The sequence below is a fragment of the Aspergillus japonicus genome (genome assembly GCF_003184785.1).
Source record: "Aspergillus japonicus CBS 114.51 unplaced genomic scaffold BO86scaffold_78, whole genome shotgun sequence".
Taxonomy (NCBI): Eukaryota; Fungi; Ascomycota; class Eurotiomycetes; order Eurotiales; family Aspergillaceae; genus Aspergillus; species Aspergillus japonicus.
The window spans coordinates 49,779-75,280 of NW_020291715.1; the positions used below are offsets into that span (position 1 = coordinate 49,779).

The 25,502-nt window shown below is 56.8% G+C and overlaps 14 protein-coding genes and 1 non-coding gene across 15 annotated transcripts; 8 read left to right on the plus strand and 7 right to left on the minus strand.

Moving 5' to 3' along the window:
- Positions 1-101: 101 nt before the first annotated feature.
- BO86DRAFT_451166 (alpha/beta hydrolase) lies at positions 102-1,295 on the minus strand (the record flags this gene model as incomplete). The annotated part of the gene is made up of 3 exons (XM_025676843.1): positions 982-1,295; positions 251-922; positions 102-175 (listed from the first exon to the last, which is right to left on the minus strand). Exons 1-3 carry the CDS (start codon positions 1,274-1,276, stop codon positions 102-104), a joined length of 1,041 nt encoding a protein of 346 aa, XP_025523098.1. The 5' UTR covers positions 1,277-1,295.
- Positions 1,296-1,660: 365 nt separating this feature from the next.
- On the plus strand, positions 1,661-3,136 carry BO86DRAFT_441132 (FAD-dependent oxidoreductase). Its single transcript, XM_025676231.1, has 3 exons — positions 1,661-1,739; positions 1,802-2,702; positions 2,749-3,136. The coding sequence occupies exons 1-3, from the start codon at positions 1,674-1,676 to the stop codon at positions 2,991-2,993; spliced, it is 1,212 nt and encodes a 403-aa protein (XP_025523099.1). The 5' UTR covers positions 1,661-1,673; the 3' UTR covers positions 2,994-3,136.
- A 925-nt stretch (positions 3,137-4,061) lies between these two features.
- BO86DRAFT_441135 (uncharacterized protein) lies at positions 4,062-5,103 on the plus strand (the record flags this gene model as incomplete). Its single annotated transcript, XM_025676232.1, has 1 exon — positions 4,062-5,103. The coding sequence occupies one exon, from the start codon at positions 4,062-4,064 to the stop codon at positions 5,004-5,006; it is 945 nt and encodes a 314-aa protein (XP_025523100.1). The 3' UTR covers positions 5,007-5,103.
- Positions 5,104-5,484: 381 nt separating this feature from the next.
- Positions 5,485-7,251, minus strand: BO86DRAFT_347850 (putative MFS monocarboxylate transporter). Its single transcript, XM_025669289.1, has 2 exons — positions 6,958-7,251; positions 5,485-6,907 (listed from the first exon to the last, which is right to left on the minus strand). The coding sequence occupies exons 1-2, from the start codon at positions 7,104-7,106 to the stop codon at positions 5,602-5,604; spliced, it is 1,455 nt and encodes a 484-aa protein (XP_025523101.1). The 5' UTR covers positions 7,107-7,251; the 3' UTR covers positions 5,485-5,601.
- A 517-nt stretch (positions 7,252-7,768) lies between these two features.
- Positions 7,769-8,969, plus strand: BO86DRAFT_451168 (acyl-CoA thioesterase). The gene is made up of 2 exons (XM_025676844.1): positions 7,769-7,974; positions 8,048-8,969. Exons 1-2 carry the CDS (start codon positions 7,861-7,863, stop codon positions 8,825-8,827), a joined length of 894 nt encoding a protein of 297 aa, XP_025523102.1. The 5' UTR covers positions 7,769-7,860; the 3' UTR covers positions 8,828-8,969.
- Positions 8,970-9,325: 356 nt separating this feature from the next.
- Positions 9,326-11,304, plus strand: BO86DRAFT_422562 (DUF4246 domain-containing protein; the record flags this gene model as incomplete). The annotated part of the gene is made up of 5 exons (XM_025675349.1): positions 9,326-9,391; positions 9,449-9,522; positions 9,586-9,664; positions 9,713-10,702; positions 10,768-11,304. 5 exons carry the CDS (start codon positions 9,326-9,328, stop codon positions 11,302-11,304), a joined length of 1,746 nt encoding a protein of 581 aa, XP_025523103.1.
- A 394-nt stretch (positions 11,305-11,698) lies between these two features.
- BO86DRAFT_413308 (uncharacterized protein) lies at positions 11,699-12,889 on the minus strand (the record flags this gene model as incomplete). Its single annotated transcript, XM_025674728.1, has 1 exon — positions 11,699-12,889. The coding sequence occupies one exon, from the start codon at positions 12,887-12,889 to the stop codon at positions 11,699-11,701; it is 1,191 nt and encodes a 396-aa protein (XP_025523104.1).
- A 1,019-nt stretch (positions 12,890-13,908) lies between these two features.
- BO86DRAFT_t285 lies at positions 13,909-14,015 on the minus strand. Its single transcript has one exon. It is a non-coding gene; the product is annotated as a tRNA-Met (tRNA).
- A 58-nt stretch (positions 14,016-14,073) lies between these two features.
- On the plus strand, positions 14,074-15,665 carry BO86DRAFT_392862 (M24 family metallopeptidase). The gene has a single exon (XM_025672901.1). It carries the CDS (start codon positions 14,360-14,362, stop codon positions 15,557-15,559), a length of 1,200 nt encoding a protein of 399 aa, XP_025523105.1. The 5' UTR covers positions 14,074-14,359; the 3' UTR covers positions 15,560-15,665.
- A 95-nt stretch (positions 15,666-15,760) lies between these two features.
- BO86DRAFT_371263 (uncharacterized protein) lies at positions 15,761-17,329 on the minus strand (the record flags this gene model as incomplete). The annotated part of the gene is made up of 6 exons (XM_025670313.1): positions 16,878-17,329; positions 16,786-16,822; positions 16,663-16,730; positions 16,226-16,599; positions 16,096-16,166; positions 15,761-16,026 (listed from the first exon to the last, which is right to left on the minus strand). The coding sequence occupies exons 1-6, from the start codon at positions 17,058-17,060 to the stop codon at positions 15,761-15,763; spliced, it is 999 nt and encodes a 332-aa protein (XP_025523106.1). The 5' UTR covers positions 17,061-17,329.
- Positions 17,330-18,238: 909 nt separating this feature from the next.
- On the plus strand, positions 18,239-19,263 carry BO86DRAFT_323708 (acylglycerol lipase; the record flags this gene model as incomplete). Its single annotated transcript, XM_025668435.1, has 2 exons — positions 18,239-18,313; positions 18,409-19,263. 2 exons carry the CDS (start codon positions 18,239-18,241, stop codon positions 19,261-19,263), a joined length of 930 nt encoding a protein of 309 aa, XP_025523107.1.
- Positions 19,264-19,506: 243 nt separating this feature from the next.
- BO86DRAFT_323743 (GFA family protein) lies at positions 19,507-20,044 on the minus strand (the record flags this gene model as incomplete). The annotated part of the gene is made up of 2 exons (XM_025668436.1): positions 19,507-19,857; positions 19,955-20,044. 2 exons carry the CDS (start codon positions 20,042-20,044, stop codon positions 19,507-19,509), a joined length of 441 nt encoding a protein of 146 aa, XP_025523108.1.
- Positions 20,045-20,925: 881 nt separating this feature from the next.
- BO86DRAFT_226076 (uncharacterized protein) lies at positions 20,926-21,830 on the plus strand. The gene is made up of 2 exons (XM_025666960.1): positions 20,926-21,104; positions 21,165-21,830. Exons 1-2 carry the CDS (start codon positions 21,038-21,040, stop codon positions 21,653-21,655), a joined length of 558 nt encoding a protein of 185 aa, XP_025523109.1. The 5' UTR covers positions 20,926-21,037; the 3' UTR covers positions 21,656-21,830.
- Positions 21,831-22,125: 295 nt separating this feature from the next.
- BO86DRAFT_403928 (uncharacterized protein) lies at positions 22,126-22,994 on the plus strand (the record flags this gene model as incomplete). Its single annotated transcript, XM_025673965.1, has 2 exons — positions 22,126-22,368; positions 22,608-22,994. 2 exons carry the CDS (start codon positions 22,126-22,128, stop codon positions 22,992-22,994), a joined length of 630 nt encoding a protein of 209 aa, XP_025523110.1.
- A 340-nt stretch (positions 22,995-23,334) lies between these two features.
- On the minus strand, positions 23,335-24,873 carry BO86DRAFT_383199 (uncharacterized protein; the record flags this gene model as incomplete). Its single annotated transcript, XM_025670829.1, has 1 exon — positions 23,335-24,873. The coding sequence occupies one exon, from the start codon at positions 24,871-24,873 to the stop codon at positions 23,335-23,337; it is 1,539 nt and encodes a 512-aa protein (XP_025523111.1).
- Positions 24,874-25,502: the final 629 nt, after the last annotated feature.

Here is a 25,502-nt window from a genome sequence, read left to right on the forward strand (position 1 = left end):
CTGCAGAAAAGATAATTGATGATCCATAAAGCCCATTGATGGTTGAACTTGTAATATTTGTTCTTTTGTGTGGATTGCGAGATTTACAACCTAGATATAAACTACTGTACTTCATGCAACGCCGTCTTCACATGCCCAGCAATCAAATCAATAAACTCTCGCGCCTGCCAGAGATCTGTTTCCATTCGCGTCAGCACGACCGGACAGGTACATCTGCATACGGGCAACAGAAAGAAGGGAAGAAACTCACCCTTATCCATGTGCATAAACGGATGGGGCACCCCCTCGAACCGCCGTACCGTCACCTCACAGCCTCCCTCGATCAGCTTCCGGGCATAGGCCTCGCCCTCATCCCGCAGCGGATCGCAGCCCGCCGTGTAGATGACCGTGCGCGCCAACCCGGTAAAGTCTGGAGCGCTGAGAGCGTCAGCATACCACTTCACCTCGGCCAGCTGCTGTTTGCGCACGTCCTCCTCTGTGCTGAGACTACGCCATTTCAACTCATCGAACCACTTCAACCGCGCCCAGTTCAGCGTGGGCGCGAACTCCATCGCCTGCATGGACGGGAACGGCGAGTCGGCGGCCGTCGGGTAGGCGGAGATATCATCGATGACCGGGGTGCCCACGGCCACCAACCGCAGGGGAATGCCGTGGTCGCGCGCCAGGTGGGCGAGGATCAACGCGATGTTGCCCCCCGCGGACACGCCTCCGAGGGAGAGACGGTTGGTGTCGAGGCCGGGGAACTGCGCACGGCCGGCAGACGACGCCAGATGCTGCACTGCGGCAAAGGAGTCTTGGATGCCGATGGGGAAGGCGTGTTCGGGGACCAGGCGGTAGGCGACGTCGATGACGGCCACTCTCGCCTTGACGGCGATGTGCTTGCAGATGTGCGATTCGGTGTCTAGGTCGCCGAGGCCCCAGCCTGTCCTTATATTCTCTAGTCAGAACTCGATACGCTACATTCAGGAGAAGAGGACGCACCACCACCGTGGAAGTCGACGTGGACCGGCCAGGGTCCAGGGCAGTCGGGCTCATACACCCGGCAAGGAATCAGATTCCCCTCGTGACCTGGGATCGTGGTGTCGTAGACACGCGCAGGCTCCGGTGCTGGACCGGTACCGTAGGAGTAGAGAACCGAATACTTGGATCGAAGGACGGCGAGATCAATTGGGCCGCTTGGAGTGTGAGCCACATGTTCATTGTAGAGGTCGACAAAGGCAGGGTCGAGATGCGGCAAGACGGCCGGGTGGATTGGGTTTAGGGCTTCATGAGACATGGTGAGGATTCGGTGTTTGATGCGGGTTTGGATGCCTTCGAGTGTAACCAACGGGTTCCCGTGGGCTTAAATCAAGTACTGTACGAAAAGCCATTGCCGATTTCCGCGTCTATACTCATGCAGAATGTGATATGATAGGGTACCGTTCTTCCCTTGCGATTTCCCCTCTCATCTCGGCAATCTGAGGCGTATCACCGGTGCAGCCAAGCCACCCCCGCATTTGCGCTTATCTATGCGACGGTCCGACGAAACGCTACCCGATAGCACGGAATGACAGATACGAGACTGATAGCCCAGTCGATGAAACTACTTTCACTATATGAAGCGGGGTTGGCCAAGGGGCAGGACAGGCACGGGGGCTCGTAAGAATCATCAACCCCCAATCCTCCCTATCGCCATGGAACCTGTTTTGATTGTCGGCGCAGGCATCGTCGGACTGACGCTTGGTCAGGCTCTGAAGAAGGTACAGTCGATGATGTACCTACATGATGCTACTTTCATTACTGCGTGCTAAAGAACGTTCAGAACAATATCCCCTTCCGCATCTACGAGCGGGATGCATCGCCGCATGCTCGAGGGCAAGGATGGGCCATCACCCTACATTGGGCCCTGGGATACATCGAACAGATCCTCTCCGAAGACACATTACAAGCTATTCAAGCGGTGCAGGTGGACCCGCAAGTCGCCGAGCATGACGACGGGAACTTCCTCTTCATCGACCTCGCGACCGGCGCCCCCAAGTTCAAGATCCCCCCTAGCACCCGCTGGCGGGTCAATCGGGAGAAGATGCGGGGCGCGTTGCTGCGCGGGATCGAAGAGCATGTCCAGTGGAATGCGCAAGTGGTCGACATCGAGACCCAAGGGACGGCTCTTCCAGCCCTGGTCCTCGCCGAGGGCACGCGTGTGGCCGGACGGTTTGTCATCGGGGTCGAAGGCAGTCGATCGCTCGTGCGCCGCGTCCTGCGACCAGACGCATACCTCAACTCCGTCCTCCCCATCCGATTCACGGGGGTAGCTGTAGATCTGTCGCCGGAGGAGATCCGCCCCCTGCGGGCCATGGATCCGCTGCTCTTCCAGGGCTGCCACCCCAGCACAGGGGTGTTCTTCTGGTTCTCTGTGCTCGAAACCCCCCAGAGCAACGGCACGCAGGGCAACCCCGACGGCGAGCGCTATCGGGCGCAGATCTGCATGTCGTGGCCGGTAAACAGTGAGGCCGATGAAGTGGCGGCTACCGATGCAGAGCGACTCGACAATATGAAACGACGGTCGGTCGGCTTCGTGCCATTTCTGCGGTCGGTCGTGGAGGGCGTACCCTCTGGAACGCCGGTGCTGGAGATCAAACTGGCGGACTGGGAGTGTCTGAACTGGGATAACTGCGACGGCCGAATCACGCTGGCCGGCGATGCAGCCCATGCCATGACCATGTGTAAGTTCGCTGTTGACAACTATAAGCCATGTCTCTGACCAATAAGATCGCGGAGAAGCGGCCAACCACGGACTGTTAGACGCCTTCTACCTCTCCCAGGCGCTGCGGCAGGTGTACACGGAGGGACGAGGGGCGAAAGAGGCGTTGGATGAGTACGAGGAGGAGATGCGGTCTCGGACGAGACGTGCAGTGCGACTGAGTCGGCAAGCCTGTCGCGATGCGCACACTTGGGATCGACTGAATGAGGACTCGGCCATTTTGACCAAGAGAGCGATTACCGGCGAGGCTTGACGTTGGTGGCATTGGGTAAGTGTTCAACGTTTCGGGCTGGGCTTAGGTAGAGTCAATGTGCTGGGACCGGTGACGATTGCTATGCAGGCGGAATACTTGGCTTTCCTGTCCAGGAACTATCCTGAGTTAGCTGTTGATAGCACAGGGGTCTACTGTATGATGTTGAACCCTAACTCAAGCTCAGTCCTTGTCGGGCGCAATTCATTTTCACTGTTGGATGAACCCAGCATACGGAGAAACTGAGGACGAACAATCACCAGAGATCACGGAATATGAAAATGTACAGTAGAGATAACCTGACTTATCTGGTTATCAGGTAGAATAGCAGGAAAAGGGAAAACATCCTACCAAGTTGGACAACAGTATCCAAGAACTCGGAGCGCACGTGACCTGGATGGTCCGCGTGCTGTCTCACCCCATCAAAGCCAACAAAGATTGTATAAAGCAAGGTAGATGGAAGTGGAGAGAGTGGAGTAAGCGGCTTTAGGAGTTAAGGGCCACGGTCGCTACGGGTTCAATTTCATCGGGGACGAATGTTGCAATTCAGTTCCTGGCGAAAAGGAAGCATGACACGGAGTTAAGATGGGTTGGCGCGGAGATAGCGGCGGTAAGCAGTTTCCGACAGAATCTTTTTCTTGAAGAATGATCGGAGGGTTTTTACTCTTGGTACTAAGCAAGACTTTGCCTACGACGATCACGGAGGATATGAAGATATTTCTTTGGCCATTGGTGTATTCACTAGGCTGACGAGCGTAAGCGACCTGTGTTGCACGGAGCTGTATTGTACGTACTGTACATCCGAAAATGCATTCTTGCCCTCGGCTTGCCGCTCATCGGAGCCGGGCTCTAAGGAGTTATGGAAATCACCTTGGATATCACCTCGGCAATCACCATGAGAATCACTTCTTCTCCGACATCGTGATCTGTCTAAGGATACTCTGCATATTTTCGCACGTGAACAGGTGGTTCTCTTAATTTCATAGGATCTCTGGCGCTTGACTTCGTCACCATCGCCATACTCCATTCCAACGAATTTTTCCAGTCCGATTATCCAGTCACTCCAACATCATGCAGCCGCTTCGCATCAAGCTCTCCAACGGTGGGACTGTAACTGGCCTCCAGTCAATCCCTCCAGCATCAGCATCGCATCTGCGTTACCGTCCTCTGGTTGTCGCCCTTCATGGTGGATGCTACGACAGCCAGTATTTCCAGGGCATTGCCCCATACTCTGCCCAAATCCCCAGCGTGGCCTTGGGCGTACCGTTCGTGGCGATCGACCGTCCATCGTACGGGGGCACAAGCTCAATTCTTCCGGTTCCAGAGGGAACCGACTTCTACCAGGAGACCGGCCGCTGGTTGCATCGATACATTCTGCCCCAGATCTGGTCCGACCTCGGAGCACCCAGCAACTGCAACTGCATCATCCTGCTCAGTCACAGTCTGGGCGTCCCGGGAGCGATCGTAGCGGCGACTCTCCACGCGCAGGACGATGCACCGCGGTATCCCCTGGGCGGCCTTATCGCCAGCGGCATGGGCAACACGCAGTTGCCGGCAATGAGGGCCAGCAGCCCGTCCTTTGTGACCATCGACGCAGATCACGTCCAGTTCCCTGGGGAGTACAAGGATGCAGTGATGTTCCGACCCGGAACTGCGGCGGCAGAGGTGCTGGGCCTGTGTGAGCGCCTGAACGCGATCTCGCCGCTCCCAGACCTTGTCGACTTCCCGACGATCTGGCTGCCAGTGTGGAAAGAGACGTGGGCGTCCCATGTTGTGGTTCCGGTCATGTTTGCCCTGGTGGAGGACGATCCATTCTTCATCGCAGATCAATCGGAACTCGATACGTGTGTGCGGGCCTTCAAGCGCAGTGCGCGTGTTGATGGGAGTCTGGTTCGAGGCGCCCCGCATTGTATGGAGCTCAGCTACTGGTCGCAAGGATGGTATGCCCGGTGCTTTGGGTTTGCTATGGAGTGCGCGGCAAGTATAGCAAGTCATCAACAGAACACTACCGTATGACTGCTTTTGAGAGGTACGCACACCACGGTATTCGTCATCAGGGGTCCGGATATGTTGTATGTTGTGTTATACTGACTGCGAGGATGTGACTATTAGGTATTGCGAGTTTTTTGACCTTCGGGAGTTTGCCATGGTGGAAGAAATGCATTCATCAACAAGTGGCTACACGGGTGAAGCTGCAGCCGGGCGGCTTGGTGGCCATGAGTTTCATCGCTCTCCGAATGAAGGACCGCCTGAGATAGTCGCGGTGTCGAGCGGAAGAGGCATGGTTTAACCATCGAACTCATATGCTGTGGCATTTTCATAGTTCTTTCTGTGGTCGAGTGGCATGCATCCTGTTCAAGTAGCCCATGCGGTGTCCACCTATTGACAGAATCCGCGAGGGAGTATAGTTCCGAATCCTAGATACACTGCAATGTGAAGTGCAGGAATCCGCAGGATTTATGTGGCAGTAAAGTCATCCTTTCCAACCCTCTGCCCATCTTTGAATACTATCACATTTGGGGAGGAATTGAGCTTCTAAGATAGTATCTTGTAAACCAGCGCAAATCATAGCCTCGTAGCATCACCTCAGTCCTAAAGGAGGGACGGACCATCACCGCTGCCATTTGCTCCTACTCCCCGCCCCATTCATCCCCACGAACGCCTCAACCCTAACCCAAACAACCGACATGGTCGCCGCAAACAACAGCGCACTCACCAACACCGACATATTGCGAAATGCCCCGGGAGTCTCACTCCTCCCACTCCGAATCAAGACCCCGCCCACCGGCGTCCCAATCATCGTCGCCATTCCCCGTACCATGTACAGCACCCCATTGACCGAGGCAAAATTCTGCGCCCCGAACAACTCCACCAGACTGGCCGGGAAGAGCGAGACGTACGCACTGGCAAAAATGCCATACAGCACGGTGAACGTGATGAACAGATCCTTCGACTCGGCGGTCACCCCCGCGACCGTGGACGGCAGCCAGAAGGCGACGGTGGAGATCGCGCTTAGCAGGGTGGTCAGCAGCAAGGCATTCAGCCGTCCCATGCGGTCAGCTAGATACCCGATGACCACCTTCCCGACGGCATTGCAGGCGTTACTCAACGCAATGAAATTGGCACTGGCGGCCGTGCTATACCCCAGGGTCTGAGCGTACGAGGCATAGAAGAAGACGGGGGTGTAGTAGGCAGCCGCCTGGAAGACTGCCCCCAGAGCCTGGGCGATGAAGCGGCGGGAGCGGGCCACGCGCCAGTCGACGAGGGGCACCTTCAGGAGGCCGTGAACGCGGCTGCGGCTGCTCCGAGCGGAATTCTCGATCTCGATCTGGGTGCGCGTGCCGGGCTCCCAGGCCATGGCGCTGCTACTGAGCGAAATGAGGGTGAAGGAGACGGCCCCTGTCAGGCGGAGGGTGTTGCGGAAGCCGAGATGCTCGACGCAGGCGGTTAGGGCTGGCGCCCACACCAGCCCGCCCACCCCCGTGCCCGCCAGGATGATCCCCATTGCCAGCCCGCGACGCTGCGTGAACCACCCCGGGGCAATCGTCACAGCCACCATGTAGCACAAACACGTTCCAATCCCGTTGAGAACTCCCTGCGCCAGTTCAAAGTGCCACAGCTGCTGCCCGAAACTCGCCAGCACGAGCGACAGCGCGAACACGAATCCACCCACGAAGGCGACCCCGCGCGGTGGAAAGGCCTTGGCCCACGCCACGCTGAACGGGGCCCCGATGGTCATCAGCGAGCACGACACAGTCCCGATCAGGTCGATTTCGGCCGGCGAGGCCCCGGTGAAGGGGGTGTTGGGTTGGTGGGACAGGTTCTCATACAGGGCTTGGTAGACGCCCCAGGCGAAGTTGAGGCCGCAGCAGGTGAAGATGATGGTGAAGGAGGAGAGGACGATGATGATGAATTGTCTGGCGGGTTAGAACCTTAGATAGCGGGATGAGTGCAGAGAATAGCCTACTTCTTGGATGTCTGAGGAATGGTATGAGTCGAAGCTAGGGTTGGCGGCTCCGCAGACCGTCGAGTGGTCCTTCTCGCGCTCGACACGGTGGAGAACTCGATCCCTTCGGGCTCCACCAGAGCGTCTCCTGAGGCGTGTGGCGGAGGCATTGTTATGTCGCGGCGGTGTCTCTATGATCTAATCTCTACCCTCTTCTCTTGCAGAAATTCGAAAACCGTGGGCTAGGTAATCGAGCGTTGAATGAATGTAATTCGAGTCAGCTGGGGAGGAAATGCGGGCAGGGTGATATGAGTCAGACGGCTATTCCCGCGGGGAAAAACGGCGAGACACGGCTATGTTGCATGCAGCTCTCTCTTAGAGCTAGTCGTGGGAGCGAATTGTATACTTGATGTAGATCCGCTGCACCATAGCCAAGAGGAGAGGAGCACGATGTCTGTTCCAGCACTCCCACATTGTTCTATGGCAGCGGGAGTGGCGGTTGGCGCAGCTGGCTGGCTGGCTGGCTGGCTGGCTGGCTAGCTGGGCAGTGATGCTATTTCTAGTGTGCTGTGGGCCAGTACTCGGTAGGTCATCGCGGTCCTCACTCTTATCAGATGTCATCTTGCTGTAGTATGTTCACTCAGTGAAGAAAGATGCACATTTTCTTCTTGAAATCCACTCCCTATCTCCATGCCTGATCTAGAACAATCTCCCAGCCAGGCTTGACGTCATCGGACAAAAACAGCCTCGGTCAATCTGATTATCTTATCAGTTCCGATTGCCGAGCCGGATCCACCGCCAGGAATTTTTCTCCTGAAAATGGCCCCAACCCCCAACCCCCTGGAGGCGCTGTCGATCATTCTTCCGGCTTCAAGCCCTTGCATTCACACTCACTCATTTCATCGCGCTTGCAGAGTCCTCGCCATGGAGGCCATTCGCTCATTCGCCAGCTGCCTCTGGGAGTCGGCCACCTTCTGGAAAACCACCGCCCTGGTCCTGGCCTTGCTGAACCTGAAGACGCTGCCCCTGGTGTGGCATGTAAGTGGCCGCTTTCGTTCCTGACACCCTGACACTCTGTCTATCACCTACTGACCCCCAGTGCTCCCCCTAGATCCGCGTCTACCGCTACTTCTTCAAATATGGCTACCTGATCACCCCGGCCGTCGAACAGCCCGCCCGACCGAGCACGGAAATCCTCAACCCCCTCAGTATCTATTCGCGGGCCCCCGTGATGGAGATCGACTTCAACATGCACAAGTCCAACTCGACCTACTTCTCGGACCTGGACGTGTCGCGTACGGCGCTGATGTCCAGCATCGTGGTCAAGGGCGCCGCCCTGCTAGAGAAGCGGCTGGAGCAGCAGGGCAAGAAGGGGTTCCTGGGGTTCATTCTGGGCAGTGTGTACACCAACTTCAAGCGCGAGATCCCCGCCTACACCAAGTACGAGGTCAAGTCGCACATCGCCAGCTTCGACCAGAAGTGGGTCTACATCGTGACCTATTTCCTGAAGCCCAGCACCAAGAAGACCGTCGAGGAGGATCCGGAGAAGCTGCTCAAGCGTCTATATGCCGTCTCCATCAGCAAGTACGTGCTCAAGAAGGGCCGCTACACCGTCCCGCCCAAAGATGCGTTCGAGGCGGCCGGGTACACCCCGTTCTTTGCTGGTGCGGCGGAGTCGGACGCCAATGGCCATGCGACGGGCGCGCAGAACGGCCATGCCAATGGCGCGGCAGTGCAGCGCAAGGAGGGTCCGGTGGGAGACGCGGAGGAGTGGGAGCGGTTGAAGACGGAGATTGATCGCGGATTGACGGTCATTCAGCCGATTGTCGACCAGGAGGAGAAGCTGTTGGAGGACTATGTGCAAAAGATGAGCCGTCCTGGGTTTGCTTAGTGGAGAGGACGAGTGGACGGTGATAGATTCGAGCATGAGGTGCATATTAGCCAGCATATAGACTACAGTATTGTTCCGGATATAATAGATTTAGATTAGATTAGATGGAATGCATGATTCTGCCACAGTGAGTGCCTGGGTGCCTGGGTGCTTGGGTGCCTGGGTGCTTGGGTGCCTGAATCGACAGGTATTCATCCATCGATCCTTGGCGGCCCACCAGGGCCGAGTGGTGCCTGCAGGTGCCTGGAGGTGCCTGGAGGTGCCTGGAGGTGCCTGGAGGTGCCTGAGGGTGCCTGGCAGGCAGAGAGCTCCACCACAAAAAGGGGTCAAGGCGTCAAGGCAGCAACCCCCCACCGAACACCGGTTCCTGCCTCAGGACTTCGACCTTCTACTGATAAAAACATGCAACGACCAGCTCGATGGCTCTTGAGCAGTAAATCCTTACGACCACAACTCCATCACATGTACACTCGTTTTTTTACCAGCATTGCAGCAGCCATGACCACTTCACCTGCACGGATCGAGCTCCCAGGCTACGGCCTCCCATTGAACCACCCAGTTCCGGTATTGTGCCTCACCCAGCACCTGATCATGTTCCAACTCCCAAGCTAATAAACCCAGGTTAAATATTCCTTGAAAAGGGTGACACTGCCCAATGCACTCGATAGCAAAGATATCTATGACGGCTACATCGGGTAGGCATCTACAACCCAAGTACCACTACAAATGTAGCCGTCGCCGACTAACAATCCGCTCAGCAATCTCCTCGTCCACCGCGAGATCCTCATGCTGCAAATCATGAACACCATCTCCGAGAAGCCCGACTGGGACCGCAAGGTAAATCACCAGCCACTCCGAGAGAAACGCAAACTAACCCCCGCTCAGGTATTCGACGAGGAAATCACGGCCAAGTGGCGCCAGGAGATCGCCGAGTCCGGGCAAGACGTTACCCCCACCATGATCGACGCGATCATTGCCGAGATGAGGTGGAAAGCGAAGGTCCTGCAGGAGGAGGGGACGTTCGTCGTTTTCGATCACGTAGGGGTCGTCCGGTCGGACACAGCCATCCCCAAGGATCTTCAGCAGGCACTGCGGGACGTCGTAGCCCCATTAGAAGACATCCCCGAGGATGCCAAAGACTACCATCCAGGCTCAGACAACAAGGTCCTCGATTTAGTGCATCCCTCGCTATTTCCACTCGTCTACGGCCGCACGCGCATCCTGCCGGACCGCACCATGACCGTCGCCAACTGCCTCGAGCACCTCGGCCGAGGGGATGTGCTGCCCGTGCCCTCGGACGAGGGATCCAAAGGCCAGGGCCACGATTCGCACTGGCGCTGGCGGTCATCGGGCTACAAGGTCTACAGCCAGCGGTTCCAATGGCTTCCGTGCGACGTGGAGTTTTCTGACAACGACGACTGCCGCATCGTCTCGTACATCAACAACCTCCACCCGCAGCGCCATCAGAACCTGTACGCGGTCGTCGAGAACGTCATCGCCCGTGCCATCCCGCAGTGGAACAAAAGCTTGACCCGAACCCGGCAGCACGAGAATGCCCGCATCCTCTACGACCGCGTGGAGTACCTGGACCGCTCGACCCCGGAGCCGAAATGGGAGAGCGAGAGGGAAGACGAGGAGGGCTATGAGGACGACTATCAGCAGCGCTCGGATGCATGGTGGAAGGCGCGTCCCATGAAGCTCCCCGAGCCTCGACCCACCTTCGTGCCTCCTAAGGTCTCCTACGAGGGGCCGATGGATCTGCGCGAGAAGTTCCGCGAGACAGGACTGCAGGTGATCGTCAAGCTGGCCAACATCGAACTGACGCCCGAGAAGCCGACCTACGAAGGAGGGTCCTGGCACATTGAAGGGCAGCTGGTACGTCCCCTCCCCCCTTCTCGCTTCCGTATCACGTAATGCTAAAGCTCACTTCCATGGTGTAGAATGAACGCATCTGCGCCACGGCGATCTACTACTACGACAGCGCGAACATCACGGAAAGCCGCCTCGCCTTCCGCCATCGGGCCCAAACAATCTACGATATGGGCTACGAGCAGGACCGGCACGAATTCATCCACGCGGTGTACGGGTTCGGCTCGGACGTCGACGGCCACAACGACAGCGAGCACTTCACGCAGGACCTGGGCAGCGTGGTCTGCAACGAGGGGCGCCTGGTCACTTTCCCGAACACCGTGCAGCACCGCGTGGCCCCGTTCGCGCTGGCGGACCCCACGAAGCCGGGCCACCGCAAGATCCTGGCGCTGTTCCTGATCGACCCGCACCGTCGGGTGATCTCCACGGCTAATGTGCCGCCGCAACAGGCGGAGTGGGCGGGTGACCAGGGGGCGTTGGCACAGGGGTCGATGACCATGGAGGAGGCGAAGGCGTATCGGTTGGAGTTGATGGAGGAGCGGAGTACGTTTCAGGATAAGCAGAATGGGGCGTTTGAGACGGGCTCGTTCTCGCTGTGTGAGCATTAGGAGTGTTGTATAAATGATTAGGTTTACATTAGGTGGCGATACAGCTTCGACGGGGTGTGGGTTTTCACAGGTGTACAGTGCAGCACCGGTAAGCATCACTTGATAGTCAGATCTGAAGCCTGATTTATGCGGCGTGAGGTATCAGGACCACCTTGATCCGTCATCTGCATTGAAGACCAGAGCGGGTTACATTTCCATTCTCACTGTGCTTCTTCAGCTACGCAACAAGAAGTACTGGATGATGCGTCCATACCTAGAACCAAATATTAAAATAAGATAAGATAACCATTTATACAACAAATACAGCAACAGAACAATCTGATAATGTGAAAAAACAAGTAGCGCACCCGCGAACCATAGCTGTAGCCTTTCATCCCTGCATTGACACGATATATCAAACCGGCGCCTCCTCCACCCTCTCAACCACACCCTTCACCTCCATCGGATTGAACCTCCCACCCACTCCTTCCCCTACCTCGACCTCCACCTCCGACTCCTCGCCACACTCCACATCCTCCATCCCGACCTCAAGACTCCCACCTGCAACCACCTCCGCAATCCCCAAAATCTCCTCCACGCGGCGGTGCGGAAACGCCACCCCCAAATTCCACGGGAAAACAAAATGCACCCAGCGATGCATGCGGCAGACGAACGTGAACAACGCCCCGGTCAACACCCGATACTCCTCTTTGCAGGCCACCGCCCCAATCCCCCGCAGATACACCTCCCCAATGACCCCCATCTCGTCCAGCCCAAGATCCCCCAGCATCTCGAAGGTATTGAAATTCGCCGACAAAAACTCGCGGGTCATGCGCTGCAGCACGCCGAGGGGGGTGTCGGGGTACCGCGAGATCTTGAGCAGGCGGTAGAGCACGTCGCAGCCCAGGTGCAGGAGGAAGGATTTGAGATGCACGAGGACGGAGAAGTACTGGTTGCCGGTGCCCGCGCCGCTGGGGATGATGCCCCATGTGATTTTCTGGATGCTGGCGGGGAGGTGGAGCCAGATGGTGTTCGTTTGGGTTGTGATGGTGGTGTGGGCTGAGTGCCATGTTTGGGACTTGGAGGTGGTCGGAAGGGGCTTGTCGAGTGGGCGGGAGTATTCATGTCCATGGTGGTGGTAGTGGTTTTCGGCAGTGAGCTTGAGGTTGTATCTGCTCGGGGTGGGTGCATGGAGAGCAATGTGAATGGTGAGCAGGGTGTGTCGCGCGCTGCTGACGGTCTTCTCATACACCAAACGGCCCAGCTGGCTAAGGGTGTGCCGGTCTGCCTCCTCGACGTCGGCCACTTTGTTCACTGGCGCGCTCTCGGTGACACTCCCGTAGGTCAGGCACAACGAGCCCCCGACGGCGTTGAGATAGACGGCCCCCGGGTGTCTCTGAACCATATGGTCACGGCCCAGATGCACGATGCGCGTCGGCAGCCAGAAGGCTTCGCCGGAGATCACGACGTGGCCCAGAGTGCTCTGCAGGGGCAGTTGGGTGATCAGTTGCGAGGCCACGTCCGGGTTCTCTTCGGTGAGGAGCTTCGCGCGAAAGGCAAGTCCCGCCTCTGGGCAGTGGAAGTATAGAAAGTGGGTAGTGGACATGGTAATCTGTTCGAGGAGCGCGTTTGAAGAGCTATAGGAGAGGAGCTGAGGAGCAGGGCTTCGATATGGGACCTGATCAATACTGCATCCCCCACGACCATTGGCTCTATATAAATACACGCTGAGTTTCAGTCAGCCCTGAAAGAATAGAGTCATATCTCCTCCTTTCCACCGGCTATCTTACAAAGGGGGTCAAGGTGATGCTAATTTCCCCGTGTCCTGTACTGTTCCTATTTCACGCTGCTGCCAGTTGACCGGTCTAGGCCTTGACCGGGAGCCCTAATTTGATGTCTTGGATTCCTGCACCCTTAGGGCACGGACCTCGACGCAGTCTTTCTGCCCCGTTGAAAAGTCTAATGTGATCAGAGTGTCTTCATGGATATTTGCTCGGGCTTGGTTGTCGCCAGCTGCGACAAATGAGGCTTCAAATGTACGACCGGGGGTCAATTCCTCCGTCGGAGATCGCCGAGTTCAGGATGGTCTGATGCTGACGGTCGAATAATGTATGCTTGCGATTGTCTTACTTCGAGTGTGCCACATGTACTGCAAGACTGCATTGGAGGGAGGGGTAAGGGTGAAGAGCAGACGGCAGACCTCGCCTAATACCACCCGTTTTTTCCGCCGTTCAGATTCCTTCGTCCTTGCTTATCTTTTGAAGAACTGTGACGGTGTTGTTGTATACAGCGCGATACGGTGGTTGAAGAGGCCAGCCTGGGGTCAGACCACTGAAAAGAACCCTCTGCAGTGGTGGGTTGCAGATGGTTCAAGTGCACAGGACTCGACCAGTCAATGCCTGGTGACAACTCAGGGGCATTTGAGACATGGGCTCAAACAAGCTTCAATAGTGCCCAAGTTCTTGGTCAGTATGTGTCGGGGGGTTGGGGTCTTTCTGTCGGTAAGTAGAGAAAAATAAATCGTCATCATCGGGAGCAGGGGTGGGATTGATTCAGGATAGGACGATGTGGTGATGCGGATGTGGGAATAGTGGCATGTCAACTGGGACGGAAGACAAAAAGACATGTCCCCAGGGAGGATCGAACTCCCGGCCTTGGGATGTCCTGGAAGTGCGACTTCCAAGTCATATTTGCATATGAGACCCACGTGATAACCACTACACCATGGAGACTGCTTGTTGTTGGGGGCAAATTGTTGTCTTTATGAACCACAGCTAATCATCCGTCGACCTCATGCTATGCTATCCCCCTCCCCACCAAATATGAACTCGGGACCACAACACGCCACCGTCTCTCACTACTTTGACTCGCGTTTTCGGGAAGTTGGTAAATACACCTAGTCCTTCAACATGTTTGAGATGTTGCCTCGTCTAGAGAAGACGAGGCACGCACACATCTTCAGCGATGTGAACGAGAGACATATAGGTTCCACCGGCAACCACCGTGACCCATCTGTACCGTACGACAGCCCTAAGCCCGAATATATCCCCATATCCCCATTCCCCTACTACTTATCATGGCCTCTCAACCACCCCGCGTGCAGCGCCTCCAATCACAAATGACAGCCCACAGCCTCGACGCCATCATCTGCACGCAACCCACCTCCACCTTCTACCTCTCTGGCTTCAACCCGATCATCTACTCCGACCCTGTCCTCGTCATCGTCTCCCAGCAATCCGCCCCAATCCTCCTGGTGCACGCCCTCCGCAACTCGCACGCCAGGTCCAGCGCGTGGACGCCCAACATCCACCTGTACGGAACCTGGGGGCAAACTCCGACCCTGGCGCTAACCTGGCCCGCGGCGCTGGCCACCCTCCTGGACCGCTGTGACCTCCCCGAGCACCCGACCATCGGCATCGAGCACGACGGCCTCCCCATGACCCAGTACACCCTGCTCCGCCACACCCTCCCGACCGCCAACCTCGCCAACTGCACCCCCCTCCTCCACGCCTGCAGGGCCGTCAAAGACCCCGACGAGATCGCCCACACGCGCATCGCAGCCACCCTCGCAGACCACGGCATGGAAGCCGCCGTCGCCGCCCTCGCGCAGCCTTCCACCACCGAACGGGACGCCGTCCTCGCCGCACTGCAGACCATGCACACACACTGGGCAGCACAGTACCCTGATATCGAGATCTGTGACTTCGGGTCCTTGGAGGGCGGGGTCAACAGCGGGTTGGCGGCGTGGGTGCTCTCGGGTCCGCGGCAGTCGTTCGGATGCGATAATCCGACGCCCCGGGTCCCGGTGCCCGGAGAGAGCGTCTCCGTGTTCGTGTGGACGGTGGCCAACGGCATGCACGCGGAGCTGGAGCGGACGGCTTGGGTCGGGGATGTGAATCGCGCGCAACAGCGGGCGATGCAGGCTGCTTCGGAGATCCGGATGGAGGTTCTGCAGCGCGTGTGCCCCGGCACGGCGGTGCGGGAGTTGTACCGCACTGCGCAACGCGGGTATGAGCGGCGAGGGTACAGGGCGTATCTCCCAGGGCGGATTGGGCATTCCGTAGGGCTGGGGCCGCATGAGCTGTTTTTCCTCGAGGAGACGGAGGAGCGGATGTTGCAGGCGGGGATGGTGCTTGCGCTGGAGGTGAATCTTCTTGTCCCTGGGGTGGGGGGTGCGTGTGTCCAGGGGTCGGATACGTTTCTTGTTACGGGGGATGGGTGGGAGCGGTTGACGCGGTTTGCGGAGGGGGTGATTCGGGTAAGGGCTGATGATTGAGATAGGACTGTGTTGGTGCAGTCGGGGTATGAGGGTAGAAAGTGCAGCGTTCGAGATAGGGAGCGTGTACGTGTGAAAGTGCTAAAGATCGTATGAATGAGAGTCACGAAGGGTAGTATATACATCGACAGTAAATCTCACCAACAGACCCCAACCCCCCTCCCCCCCTGACGACTATCCTCCACTCCCCCCTCGAGCAGGCTACTTTCCCGACTCCACACAAACACTATGCCCCGTAAACCCACTATGCTGTGTGCCCCACGGGTCAAACAAGGTGTCATCGGTCGAGAACCCCTCCTCGGGCGGGGGATTCAGCTCGCGCCTGCGCATCTCGGGACTGGGCTGGCGCCAGAGCCGGCTGCTGCTGGCCCTGAGGTGGAACAAGGGCCGCAGATGCGAGAGACAGGCGGCGATGATACCCACCGCGGCTTCCGTGCACGTCCACACCGCCACGGGGGCTTGGTTGTCTGCTCGCATCGAGACAGGTTAGCCACCACACCACACCCTCTCACTCATGTATAATAAGAGTCACCTACAGGTGATATCCGGTCCAATCTCGGTGATATGAATCATCGCGACCAAGCGCACGATATCGAAGACTAGCGTTCTGCACCAGAACCGTTTAGCACACACCAAATATCCGCCGGGAATCAAGGGAGCACATACAACACCCCCACCAAGAACACCCCCGACAGCAACGCGCGCTGCGTCTTGGCGATCGGCAGCGCCCAGACACTCTTCAGCGGCATCACCAGCAGCACCACGTCCGTGACGATGTTGGGGATCTGCTGGCCGTAGTAGAAGGTCGCCGGGTCGATGCAGCGGCCGGGGATCTCGCGGTGCCAGAACTTGGCCACGGGGACGCAGGACAGCACTCCCGCGATGCTGACGCCCACCACCCAGCAAATGACAGCGACGGCCACGAGGGTCACGGCCAGGGACATGCCCCGCGCCGCGAAGAGGCGTTTGTACGAGGCCAGGATGGAGAGTTTGATGAACGCGATGCACAGCGGGTAGACAAAACCGTTGGACCAGCCGATCTGTCTGGGTCAGATCGAGGTGGGGGAGAGGCAGGATGAGGCGAGGGGGGAGTGGGGGCTGACCTGGAAGTAGACGTCCAGGTTCTTCTGCGGGATCATGGTGATGTGGGATCCCAGACCGTTCCAGAGGACTGCTTGCCAGGAGAAGGGTTAGAAGCAGCGATCAGCTGGGCCATGTAGACCTACGAATGACGACCCCGATTGAACAGCCATATTTGAAGATCTAGACCACGGGTTAATCGGTGGTCTGGTTTGAGAGAGGAGAGGCGAGTGCATACCAGCGCAACGATAATCAGATAGTCGTCCAGGTACAGGCGCGTGCCGTTGACTCTGCGCGCCACCAAGCGCAGCAGCACCGCAATGGTCGAGAGAGCGAAGGCAAACGGCAAGGCAATGATGACCGATCGTCGGAGCTGCTGGTTAGGATGGTCGAAATCACCCTCCGTGGGTGCGGATGACATGTTGAGAGGCGATGCGATACAGATCGTATCGGCGATGGCGGCTGCAGGTGATGGGCTGCAGACGTGATGGGTGGCGGACGAGATTTGGAATCATGGCCATGGTCGCAGCGGACGGGCGACCTGATGAATATTTCTGCAGAGGCTGTTTCGGGGAGAAGACCAGGGAGTGGGGGGATAGGGGCTTGCGATGTATCGCGATCGACAGGGACATGACGAGGTGATAGATCATATCCGTGGTGGTGTCAAGAATAACTGGGTGGGAGTGGAGGATAAACGTCGGATTAAGGTTGCGTATAGCCGCAATGGGATAATGGGTTGAGCAACCTGAGAACCAGGCACAATATAGGGGATGGCGACCCTTGCATCGTCGGCTGTCTGACTCGGGACTCGGTACGGAGTACAAAATGCTGGATTGAGTCGCGTGGCCGAAGGTGGGAATGGACCTGTCAGATTCGCTTAGAGGTTTCATGCAACCCCTCACTTGGCGATGAGTAGAGCTGGCTCTAGGGTGGTAGTCAGTTTGGTCCATCTTCTAGTTGAGTTTATAGAATAACTTAGGTAGTTAGCTGACCGTACGTGTAAGTTACTCTGTAGATGATCCCTTTGTATAGCACGGAGTATATATCCTGGCCGAGCAGGGCTGGATCCCAACACGTGACTCAACTGTGCACTTATAGCTTACATAACCCGTTCTCTGGAATTATACTATAGGTACTGCACTCCGTATGTATATTTCACAAGTCAGCAGACTACCAATCTTGAGACGTACTGCTGTTGAACCGCACAATAAGCACAGGTAACTTAGCGCCCCGTACCTCAGGGACAGGTACAGTACTGTACATAGTAGGTACGAGTAGGTACTCCGTGTATTGTACTCCGTACCGGCCATGTGATGGATGCATGCATCGCAGCCGAGGGAGAAGCCCGCCGGTTGGCAACTGGACACATAGACTGGCCAAGTGGACGAGTCCAGTTGGCAGTAACTAAAAGTTGCTCCGCTCCTCGCTTTCTCTTTCTCTTTTTCTCTCTTTCCCTATGCTTAACTCTCGCTTCCCCCCACATTCATTCCACATTCCAACCACAATCCGCCTTGTGGGGAAATTCCCAACGTTGATCGCTATCTGGTCAAATTACCCGACCAATCTGTGATCGATCTAGATCTAGATTAGCGATAGATCATGGCCGACGTCACCATCACCGAGGGGACCTTTCGTCTGCCGGATGGAGCGGAGGTCTACCAAAAGACCTGGTCGGTGAGTTCTGCCCCATCTCTGTACTGCAGTATATACACAGTATAGACCAGTATATATATGGAGTTACATGCAGAACACCTTACTCATTCACACAGCCCACCACCACCCCTCCCCTCGCCAAACTCGTCCATTTCCATGGCTTCAGCGACCACATCAACAACTACTTCGACCTCTTCCCCGCCCTGGCGCGCCACGGCATTCATTGCGCGGGGATCGACCAACGGGGCTGGGGCCGATCGGTGCACCGCAAAGCCGACCGCGGCAACACGGGGCCGACACCGGCCATCCTCGCCGACATGGCCGCCTTCATCACAGCCCAGCAGCAGCAGGTCGCCCCGACCGACATCCCCGTCTTCATCAGCGGCCATTCCATGGGGGGAGGGCTCGTGGCGACCCTCGCCTCCACCCCACAATACCAACCGCTGGTGGCCTCGCTGCGGGGCATCATGCTCGAGGCGCCGTACATCGGCCTGACGCCGGAGCAGACGCCCAGCTCCCTCCTCGTCTTCACCGGCCGGCTGGCCGGCCGTCTCCTCCCCCACTTCCAGCTGACGCAGAAGATGGCGATCGAGAATCTGGTGCGCGACCCGGCCGTGCAGGCGCAGGTGAAGAACGACCCGCTCAACCACCTGACGGGCACGCTGGAGATGTTTGCCAACATGCTCGACCGCGCCGCCGCCCTCACCGCGGGCACGCTGGTGCTCTCCCCCGGGGTGCAGTCGGTGCTGGTCGTTCACGGCACCGGCGATCAATGCACCAGCCACGACCTCAGCAAGCGCTGGTTCGACCAGCAGACGGCGCGGGTGCCGGCCACCCAGAAGAAGTTTGTGTCCTACGAGGGCTGGAGCCATATCCTGCATGCGGATCTGCCGGAGAACCGGCAGAGGTATGCGGATGATCTGGCGGGGTGGGTGCTGGAGCGCGCGCAGGAGAAGTCGGTGCGACTGTAGGGGACGGGGCGAGAGGACTGCGGACTGTACGACGTGTAGAGAGCGATTTGGCGAATAATAACAATCATAATAAGACTTACTACGCACCAGGACGGCACTGTTGCATGCGGGACACTACCTATGGTGGAGGCCGACTACGCCCATCCCCTATCACAGTCTCCGTATCACACTTCCTGCTAGACTCTACTGGTTCTATACACCCGTCTCATGTCCACCCTATGTGCATTCTACTCCAGGAGATCTCTACCCCATACTCGTCTCCAAGCACCGCACCTGGCCAATCTGATCCAGCCACGTATCCTTACTCCGACCCCAAATCGCCAGGCCCACCTCCCCACAGCGCAGGCGACTGGCCTCGTCCAACGTCCCCGTCTTGAGGATGATGATCTCGTCGTTGTCGCCCGGCTGCGAGGTGAAGGGGGTACCGCAGTCCGCGCAGAATTGCCGGCGCACGGGGGGGCCACGGTCGCTGTGGCCGAGATACAGCTTGGGGGTGCCGGTGGTGAAGATCAGGGCAGCCGTGGGGACGACGAGGTTGGAGGAGAAGGCGGAGCCGGTGTAGCGCTTGCAGCTGGTGCAGTGGCAGAGGATGATCTAGAAGGTTGGGGAAAGAAGGATTAGAGGGAGACTCATGGAGTGGAAGCTGGGAGGGGGGGCAGGGGGGGGAAGTGACTGGACACTACTACCGTACCTTGGGGACGGGTTCGGTGGGGGGGAGATCCACGCGATAGGTGATCTTTTGGCATAAGCAGCCCCCGATGAGTGGGGTAGTGGTATCCATAGTTTCGAGGAGTGAGAAAGGGGCAGAAGATGAAGAAGAAGAAGAAGAAGAAGAAGAAGATGATGATGATGATGATGCCGACCGGGGGAAGTTCAGCTTACTAGGTAGTACTAACTAGGTAGTAATAGGCAGTTACTTACCGCCCGGGCCGGACTTAGTCACCCGATTGATGATTGATACTACTGTAGCATATCTTAGCCTGGCTATTAGCCTATAGCTTACACAGTATAGCTTATAGCTTAACTATACACAAGGCACGAAGGTCAGAGTATAAGATCCGGGTGTCGTCCTGTTGCTCGATGATACCTTAGTTCTCATTTCTTATCTCTCATTTCTCGCGCTGCTCAGGTCCGTAGTACAGGTATGAAGATGAAGGGAGCCCGTGGCTGAGCTCGGAGCCTGTGGCTCAGTCATTCCCGCTGACTCAGCGGTGGCGTAGCGCTCCAATGTCCCTTTCGCTCGCTCGCGGACTACCGAGTTGGTACGGAGACACCTACGAGGTACACCTCCGAGGTACAGGAACCACACATCATGCTCTGCTCCAAACCAGACCGAATATACGGCGGTCGATTACCCCGTTCGTTCTTCTTCTCAAGCTGCGGTGACTTTCCTAGTGAGTGAAGATTCTGCCATTCTTGATCAGGCCATCCCCCAAGTCTCTATTGTTCCGCCATGTTGACAAACATCGACAGCATGTACTATACAACAAGCTCAAACGCCTTCGAAATCCAAACCCCACAGACCGAGAAATCCATCCAGCGAATTGACCTGATCAGGCCAGAAACGTGCGACCCCATCGAAATACCGGTCCCATCCAACGATCCTGCGTCCATGGCCAGGCCAAACTCACCTCGCTACACCCTCACACTCTACTGGAGATTCACCTCCTCTACCTCTACCCCAGTGCACTGCCAATCATCGAAAGAATGGAGACACTGATGAACCTGTTGGGACGGTCTCTCCGGTCCCTTCAGGCGGGTACAACGTCCGACCATGATTTCGATCCCGCCCATTGACGTGGCCGCGGGCCCGATTGTAAACAAACAAATGCGCTTCCTTGGTTGCGAGCCACGATCCCTACTCGCTCTCGCTGGGCATGACTGATTGACTGGAGGTCCAGACCACTCATCAATCCAGGTGATCCTTGCCAGGGTCCTGGAAATCCATCCTTACGGCCCAACAAATCCGTGTCGCTCCCCAGGCATCAGAGGCAGTACGCATCACAAGCACCTAGCTAATTCAAGCGACTGGATCGCGTACAAGTTTGGCTGCATTGGCGGGGAAAGGCTTTCCGGTCATCCGTCTTCCGCACATCAAACGTCGTTGTCATCGTCATCGCTGTCATTGACGCCCGTTTTGCTGACGACCATTGTGACACAACCGACCCAGCTCAGCAGATATGCCTTCAGATTGGCTGTGTGTGGGGGAAATTGCGGTGTGACCCTCATTCGAGATCCATGTATGGGCTCATGTGCAAATGTGTGCCACCCCGGTCATTCACGTCCAGTCGATACGCTGCGTCGCCCCTTACCCCGCAACGTGAGCGATCTCTGGTTTCCACGATTCCCACCACGCCCCCCCCGACCGGATGCACACAGATCGCGGATATGAGATCCACACTAGACTGAGTTTGATGAGTGATCTCGTGCACATTCTAGTGCAAATGCTTGGTTTCAACTTCATCTTGACCATCAATCCTCAAGCTCGCCTCCAGAAAGAAAAGACATCGGTCGGTCGGTCGGTAGACCTTGGATGGAGACGCCAGGAGAGAGGGCTGGCTGGCACACTGTGCTCCAGCTTTCGACCGCGCGCTGCTCTCTTCTCGACCTCCTCGTCTCCAGCTGGTGGCACCTTGGACTGAGAAATGGCTTTTCGCACGAGCTCACAATGCAGTCATCATTTCAGAAGCACAAGTCTTGACTTTTGCGGTGAATAGGGAAGCGGGGTAGGCAAACGGCTCGATGTGCGTTGTTCGTGAGCCAGGCGAATCGCTCGCGGTGGCATCCTGGAATGTCTCGGAGAGTCATCTTGAGGTGGGCAGCGAATGCCATTTCCCATCCCACAATTCGCGAAGATGGAAAATGGCTGTGAGACGTCGGTACTTGAATTTCTCGTTCTTGTCAGAAACTGCCGTTGACAGAAGGGAAGTCGCTGGGGTTGAAAAGGCCGCCAGCGTGCCCACGAGCATCTCTATCCCCAGCATCGTCGTCGACCTATCTCATTATCCCTTTTTCGTGCATTCTGTCCTCGGTTTCCAAGCTCTTTCCTACCAGTTTTTGCTCGTCTTTCAAGACTCGGAACCACGAAATGGCGGCCGAAGGCTCGTACGTAGTTCACATGAACCTCTTTCTTGGAAACATGTTGGGCACAATCGTGGCACTGAGCGGGAATTCCCACCAACTCAGGAGCACGGAGCTAGTGGTGATCGGAGAACTGGCAGTGGAGAGTCTGGCAAACCCACATGCCCCGAATCGCGTTCGGGAGAGTTCCTTCCAAGTCCCCGGTCGTCCCGATGACCTTTCGCCTCCCAGCAATGGCTAACTAGGAGACCGGCATGTCGCAGAGGGAATTTGTCGTCATGATCGACACCTGGGAAAACGTGCTTGCCCTGCGCGACGCCTTCGAGAGTAAATCCAACTATAGCAGCGTGGATGGGCAGTTGCAAGCCAGGTTTTTCGGTGATCCGATACCCATCGTCATGGTCCCTATCGATCAACTCGATCCCCGACCATCTGTGAGCAACATGACCCGTATGCCGCAGATCAATCCCAGGGAACCGTACAGTGACGCCGGATTGACTCGGGATGAAATGGAGGGGCTCGCTCGGGAATACCGGATTGAAGGAAGGGGTGATGCTGTTGAGGGGGATTATGTCCTTATTGGTTCTGGTGTTGCGACTGTCCTGCTCTGGGCGTGTGTTAGTTGGCTATGGAACACTGTCTTTGCTTGAGGGTATTACCTTCTGGTTTCCTTTCTGGTTTTCTTTGGGGCTGGCTGTCTGTTTGTCTGTGTGTCTATCTGTTTATTTTTCGGATGGCTATTTGAACCGTACAAGGCGTGCTGAGCTGGAAGATTGTGGATTTCGGGATTAAGGGACTTGATTCTTTTCAATCAATCTCGTGTTCTGTTCGTTCCGACACAAACACTACACTCATCCTTGGGGATTATCGGCACCGGCAAGTGAAATCATAGGCTGTACTGTAGATTATGAAATCAACAACTCGACTGACGAGTTGCTGGGTGATATAAGAAAAGACTAGACTAGGGCAGGGGAGGAGCTCGCGAGCCGACTAAGGCCAAGGACGGTAGTGTCGGGACCATGGATCGGTCCGCGCATGCTGCTTTGCATGCCTTTGCCTTTCGACACTTATGTGTTCGTCATGCTGCCACCATCCGGGACGCTGGAAAAAACCCTCGTCCGGAGAGATGGGGGGTTGTGGGTGGTTGAGCGCCCTGATGGCCCGGGTCGTCTTCTCGCGGTAGAAAGGAGAGGCCCTGGGGAAGAATCCGGCCTCTTTGAAGCGCCATGCAAAGTCATTCAACACCGGAAAGGCAGTGCAGTGCTGGAAATCCTCACGAATGGGACAGTGCTCGAGCCATTCGCGAGGATACGGGCTGGGTTGCTCTTGATCTTGCCCCTGCTCCAGCTGGGGGGGCGAGGGCTTACATGGTCCGCCGTTTCCTCTCGCGAGAAATAGGGCTTGCAGGTAATCCTGGAAAAGGGGGTGAAAGTCCTCCAGTCGGAACCAGTGGGGCTTCAGCCCCTTCAGGGTGAGCAGCGCCTCCTCGAGGTGGTCATCATCCACCTCGACCAAGGCCTTGTTGACCATGAGTCGGGGCCAAGGAGCTCTTACCTGTCGGCGGGCTTCCTCCTCCCCGGTGCGGCCCGTGATGGAGCAGAAGATATCGAGGAGGGTGCGATCCCACTCGGTCCACCCATGCCCTTCCGACAAACGCTGTGATAGGTGGCTGTACAAGTACCGATCCTGGAAGCTGAGCCGGACCAGAGCCTCCACCATGCGCGCGGGGTACAGGAGCTTGACCGCATAGGGTTCTTCCACCTCCCGTTCAAGGGCGACGTCGGTCGAGTCGAGGTAGATGGGTGTTTGCGCCTGCTCGTAGTAGCTCCCCCGGGTCGAACCCGGCAACGGGAGATGGAAGAAGTACTCCTCGTGGCAGAACAGGTTGAGATCGACGTGGCGCTCTTGTCCGGGGGCCGGCTGCAAGTGGAAGACATGGTCTGGCACCCACCAGGCGTCGAGCCACCGCGCTCGCAAATTCCACAGGTAGGGGCAGGGGGCCCCGATGAAAGGCGTTTCTTGAGTCCTGCATTTGCCGCTGCGGTCGTGCTCGTTGGTCTCTTTCATCGTCACCTCCAAGTGACCGATGCATCGGGGATGGTCATCGTCGAATTTGGCTGCGCGCAAGACCTTGACAGCATCCTCAAGGTAAGCCGCGGGGATGACCAGGTCAATGGTGTTGATGCGATTCTGGCAGCCGTAGAACCGCCACATGGCATCGTTAATCACATGAAGGGAGATATTATTCTTCTCCAGCAAGTTCACGATCTCGGAAATGAAGGCCAAGCTCACTTCTTGCCCGTGATATACAAAAGGTGGCTTCCCCTTCTCCTCCTCCTCCTCCTCCTCCTCCTCCTCTTGTTTCTTCTTGCCCCACGACCCTTCAAGCATGGAGGTAGAGGCCGCCGCCGCCATGCTGCGCACCTTCTTGTGCTCGGCATTGGGCTTGATGGGGCATTGCTCTTGCATCCAACCATCATAGGGGCCCCAGAAATAGACCCCGGCGCCCGTCTCGTAAGGTTTGGCCATGTTGCTGTTGCGGTTGCGGTTGCGGTTGCGTGACAACCGGTAGAGAGCTTGGAATAGCAGAACGATCACGATGGTTGCGGTTGGTGATTGTGTGTGTGGGTTGATGGATTGGATGGGATGAAGTGGGCTCTGCAGCGGGTATTTATATTCATGAGCACGTTTTAAAATTTGGGATAATCTTTGACTCTGGTGTGGATGAATCGGAAGAAAGGGGGACGGGGTCTGCTCAATGGCCTTTGCTTGACACAAAGATACACCTTGCCTGTGATGATGAATCCCTACTGTCCTTTCTTAGTGACTCTTTGTGCATTGAGACCCGTCTGTTCTACGCAAGCCTCTCACACTCCTACTGAAAGAGATTGAATTGCAGGATCGGTTGGTCCCGGGTGAGGATAGAAAGGTAGGCTGCGGCATCACACAATCAACCTACACTATGCCTTGTTACCCATTGCAACAGCTAAACTATCTTTCCAGAGCATCGCAGACAAGGCTGGAAGAAACAAGACTGGTTCTTTATGGATATACCGAAGGTCACCATGAAGAGAGCTCAGATAAAGTCCCAGGTGCCTGAGAACAAAGATCTATTCATCGTGACGGTAGCAAGGACCCCGTTCCCCGCTTCTTATCTC

What these genes read in the sequence shown, in the direction of transcription:
- BO86DRAFT_441132 (XM_025676231.1), top strand. Translation starts at nt 1,674, where the DNA reads ATGGAACCTGTTTTGATTGTCGGCGCAGGCATCGTCGGACTGACGCTT. An exon ending in TTGGTCAGGCTCTGAAGAAG is followed by an intron (nt 1,740 to 1,801) that starts GTACAGTCGATG and finishes AAGAACGTTCAG; the next exon opens with AACAATATCCCCTTCCGCAT. An exon ending in AGCCCATGCCATGACCATGT is followed by an intron (nt 2,703 to 2,748) that starts GTAAGTTCGCTG and finishes CTGACCAATAAG; the next exon opens with ATCGCGGAGAAGCGGCCAAC.
- BO86DRAFT_347850 (XM_025669289.1), bottom strand. Translation starts at nt 7,106, where the DNA reads ATGCCTCCGCCACACGCCTCAGGAGACGCTCTGGTGGAGCCCGAAGGG. An exon ending in ATTCCTCAGACATCCAAGAA is followed by an intron (nt 6,908 to 6,957) that starts GTAGGCTATTCT and finishes CTAACCCGCCAG; the next exon opens with ACAATTCATCATCATCGTCC.
- BO86DRAFT_451168 (XM_025676844.1), top strand. Translation starts at nt 7,861, where the DNA reads ATGGAGGCCATTCGCTCATTCGCCAGCTGCCTCTGGGAGTCGGCCACC. An exon ending in CGCTGCCCCTGGTGTGGCAT is followed by an intron (nt 7,975 to 8,047) that starts GTAAGTGGCCGC and finishes TGCTCCCCCTAG; the next exon opens with ATCCGCGTCTACCGCTACTT.
- BO86DRAFT_392862 (XM_025672901.1), top strand. Translation starts at nt 14,360, where the DNA reads ATGGCCTCTCAACCACCCCGCGTGCAGCGCCTCCAATCACAAATGACA.
- BO86DRAFT_226076 (XM_025666960.1), top strand. Translation starts at nt 21,038, where the DNA reads ATGATTTCGATCCCGCCCATTGACGTGGCCGCGGGCCCGATTGTAAAC. An exon ending in CAAACAAATGCGCTTCCTTG is followed by an intron (nt 21,105 to 21,164) that starts GTTGCGAGCCAC and finishes CTGGAGGTCCAG; the next exon opens with ACCACTCATCAATCCAGGTG.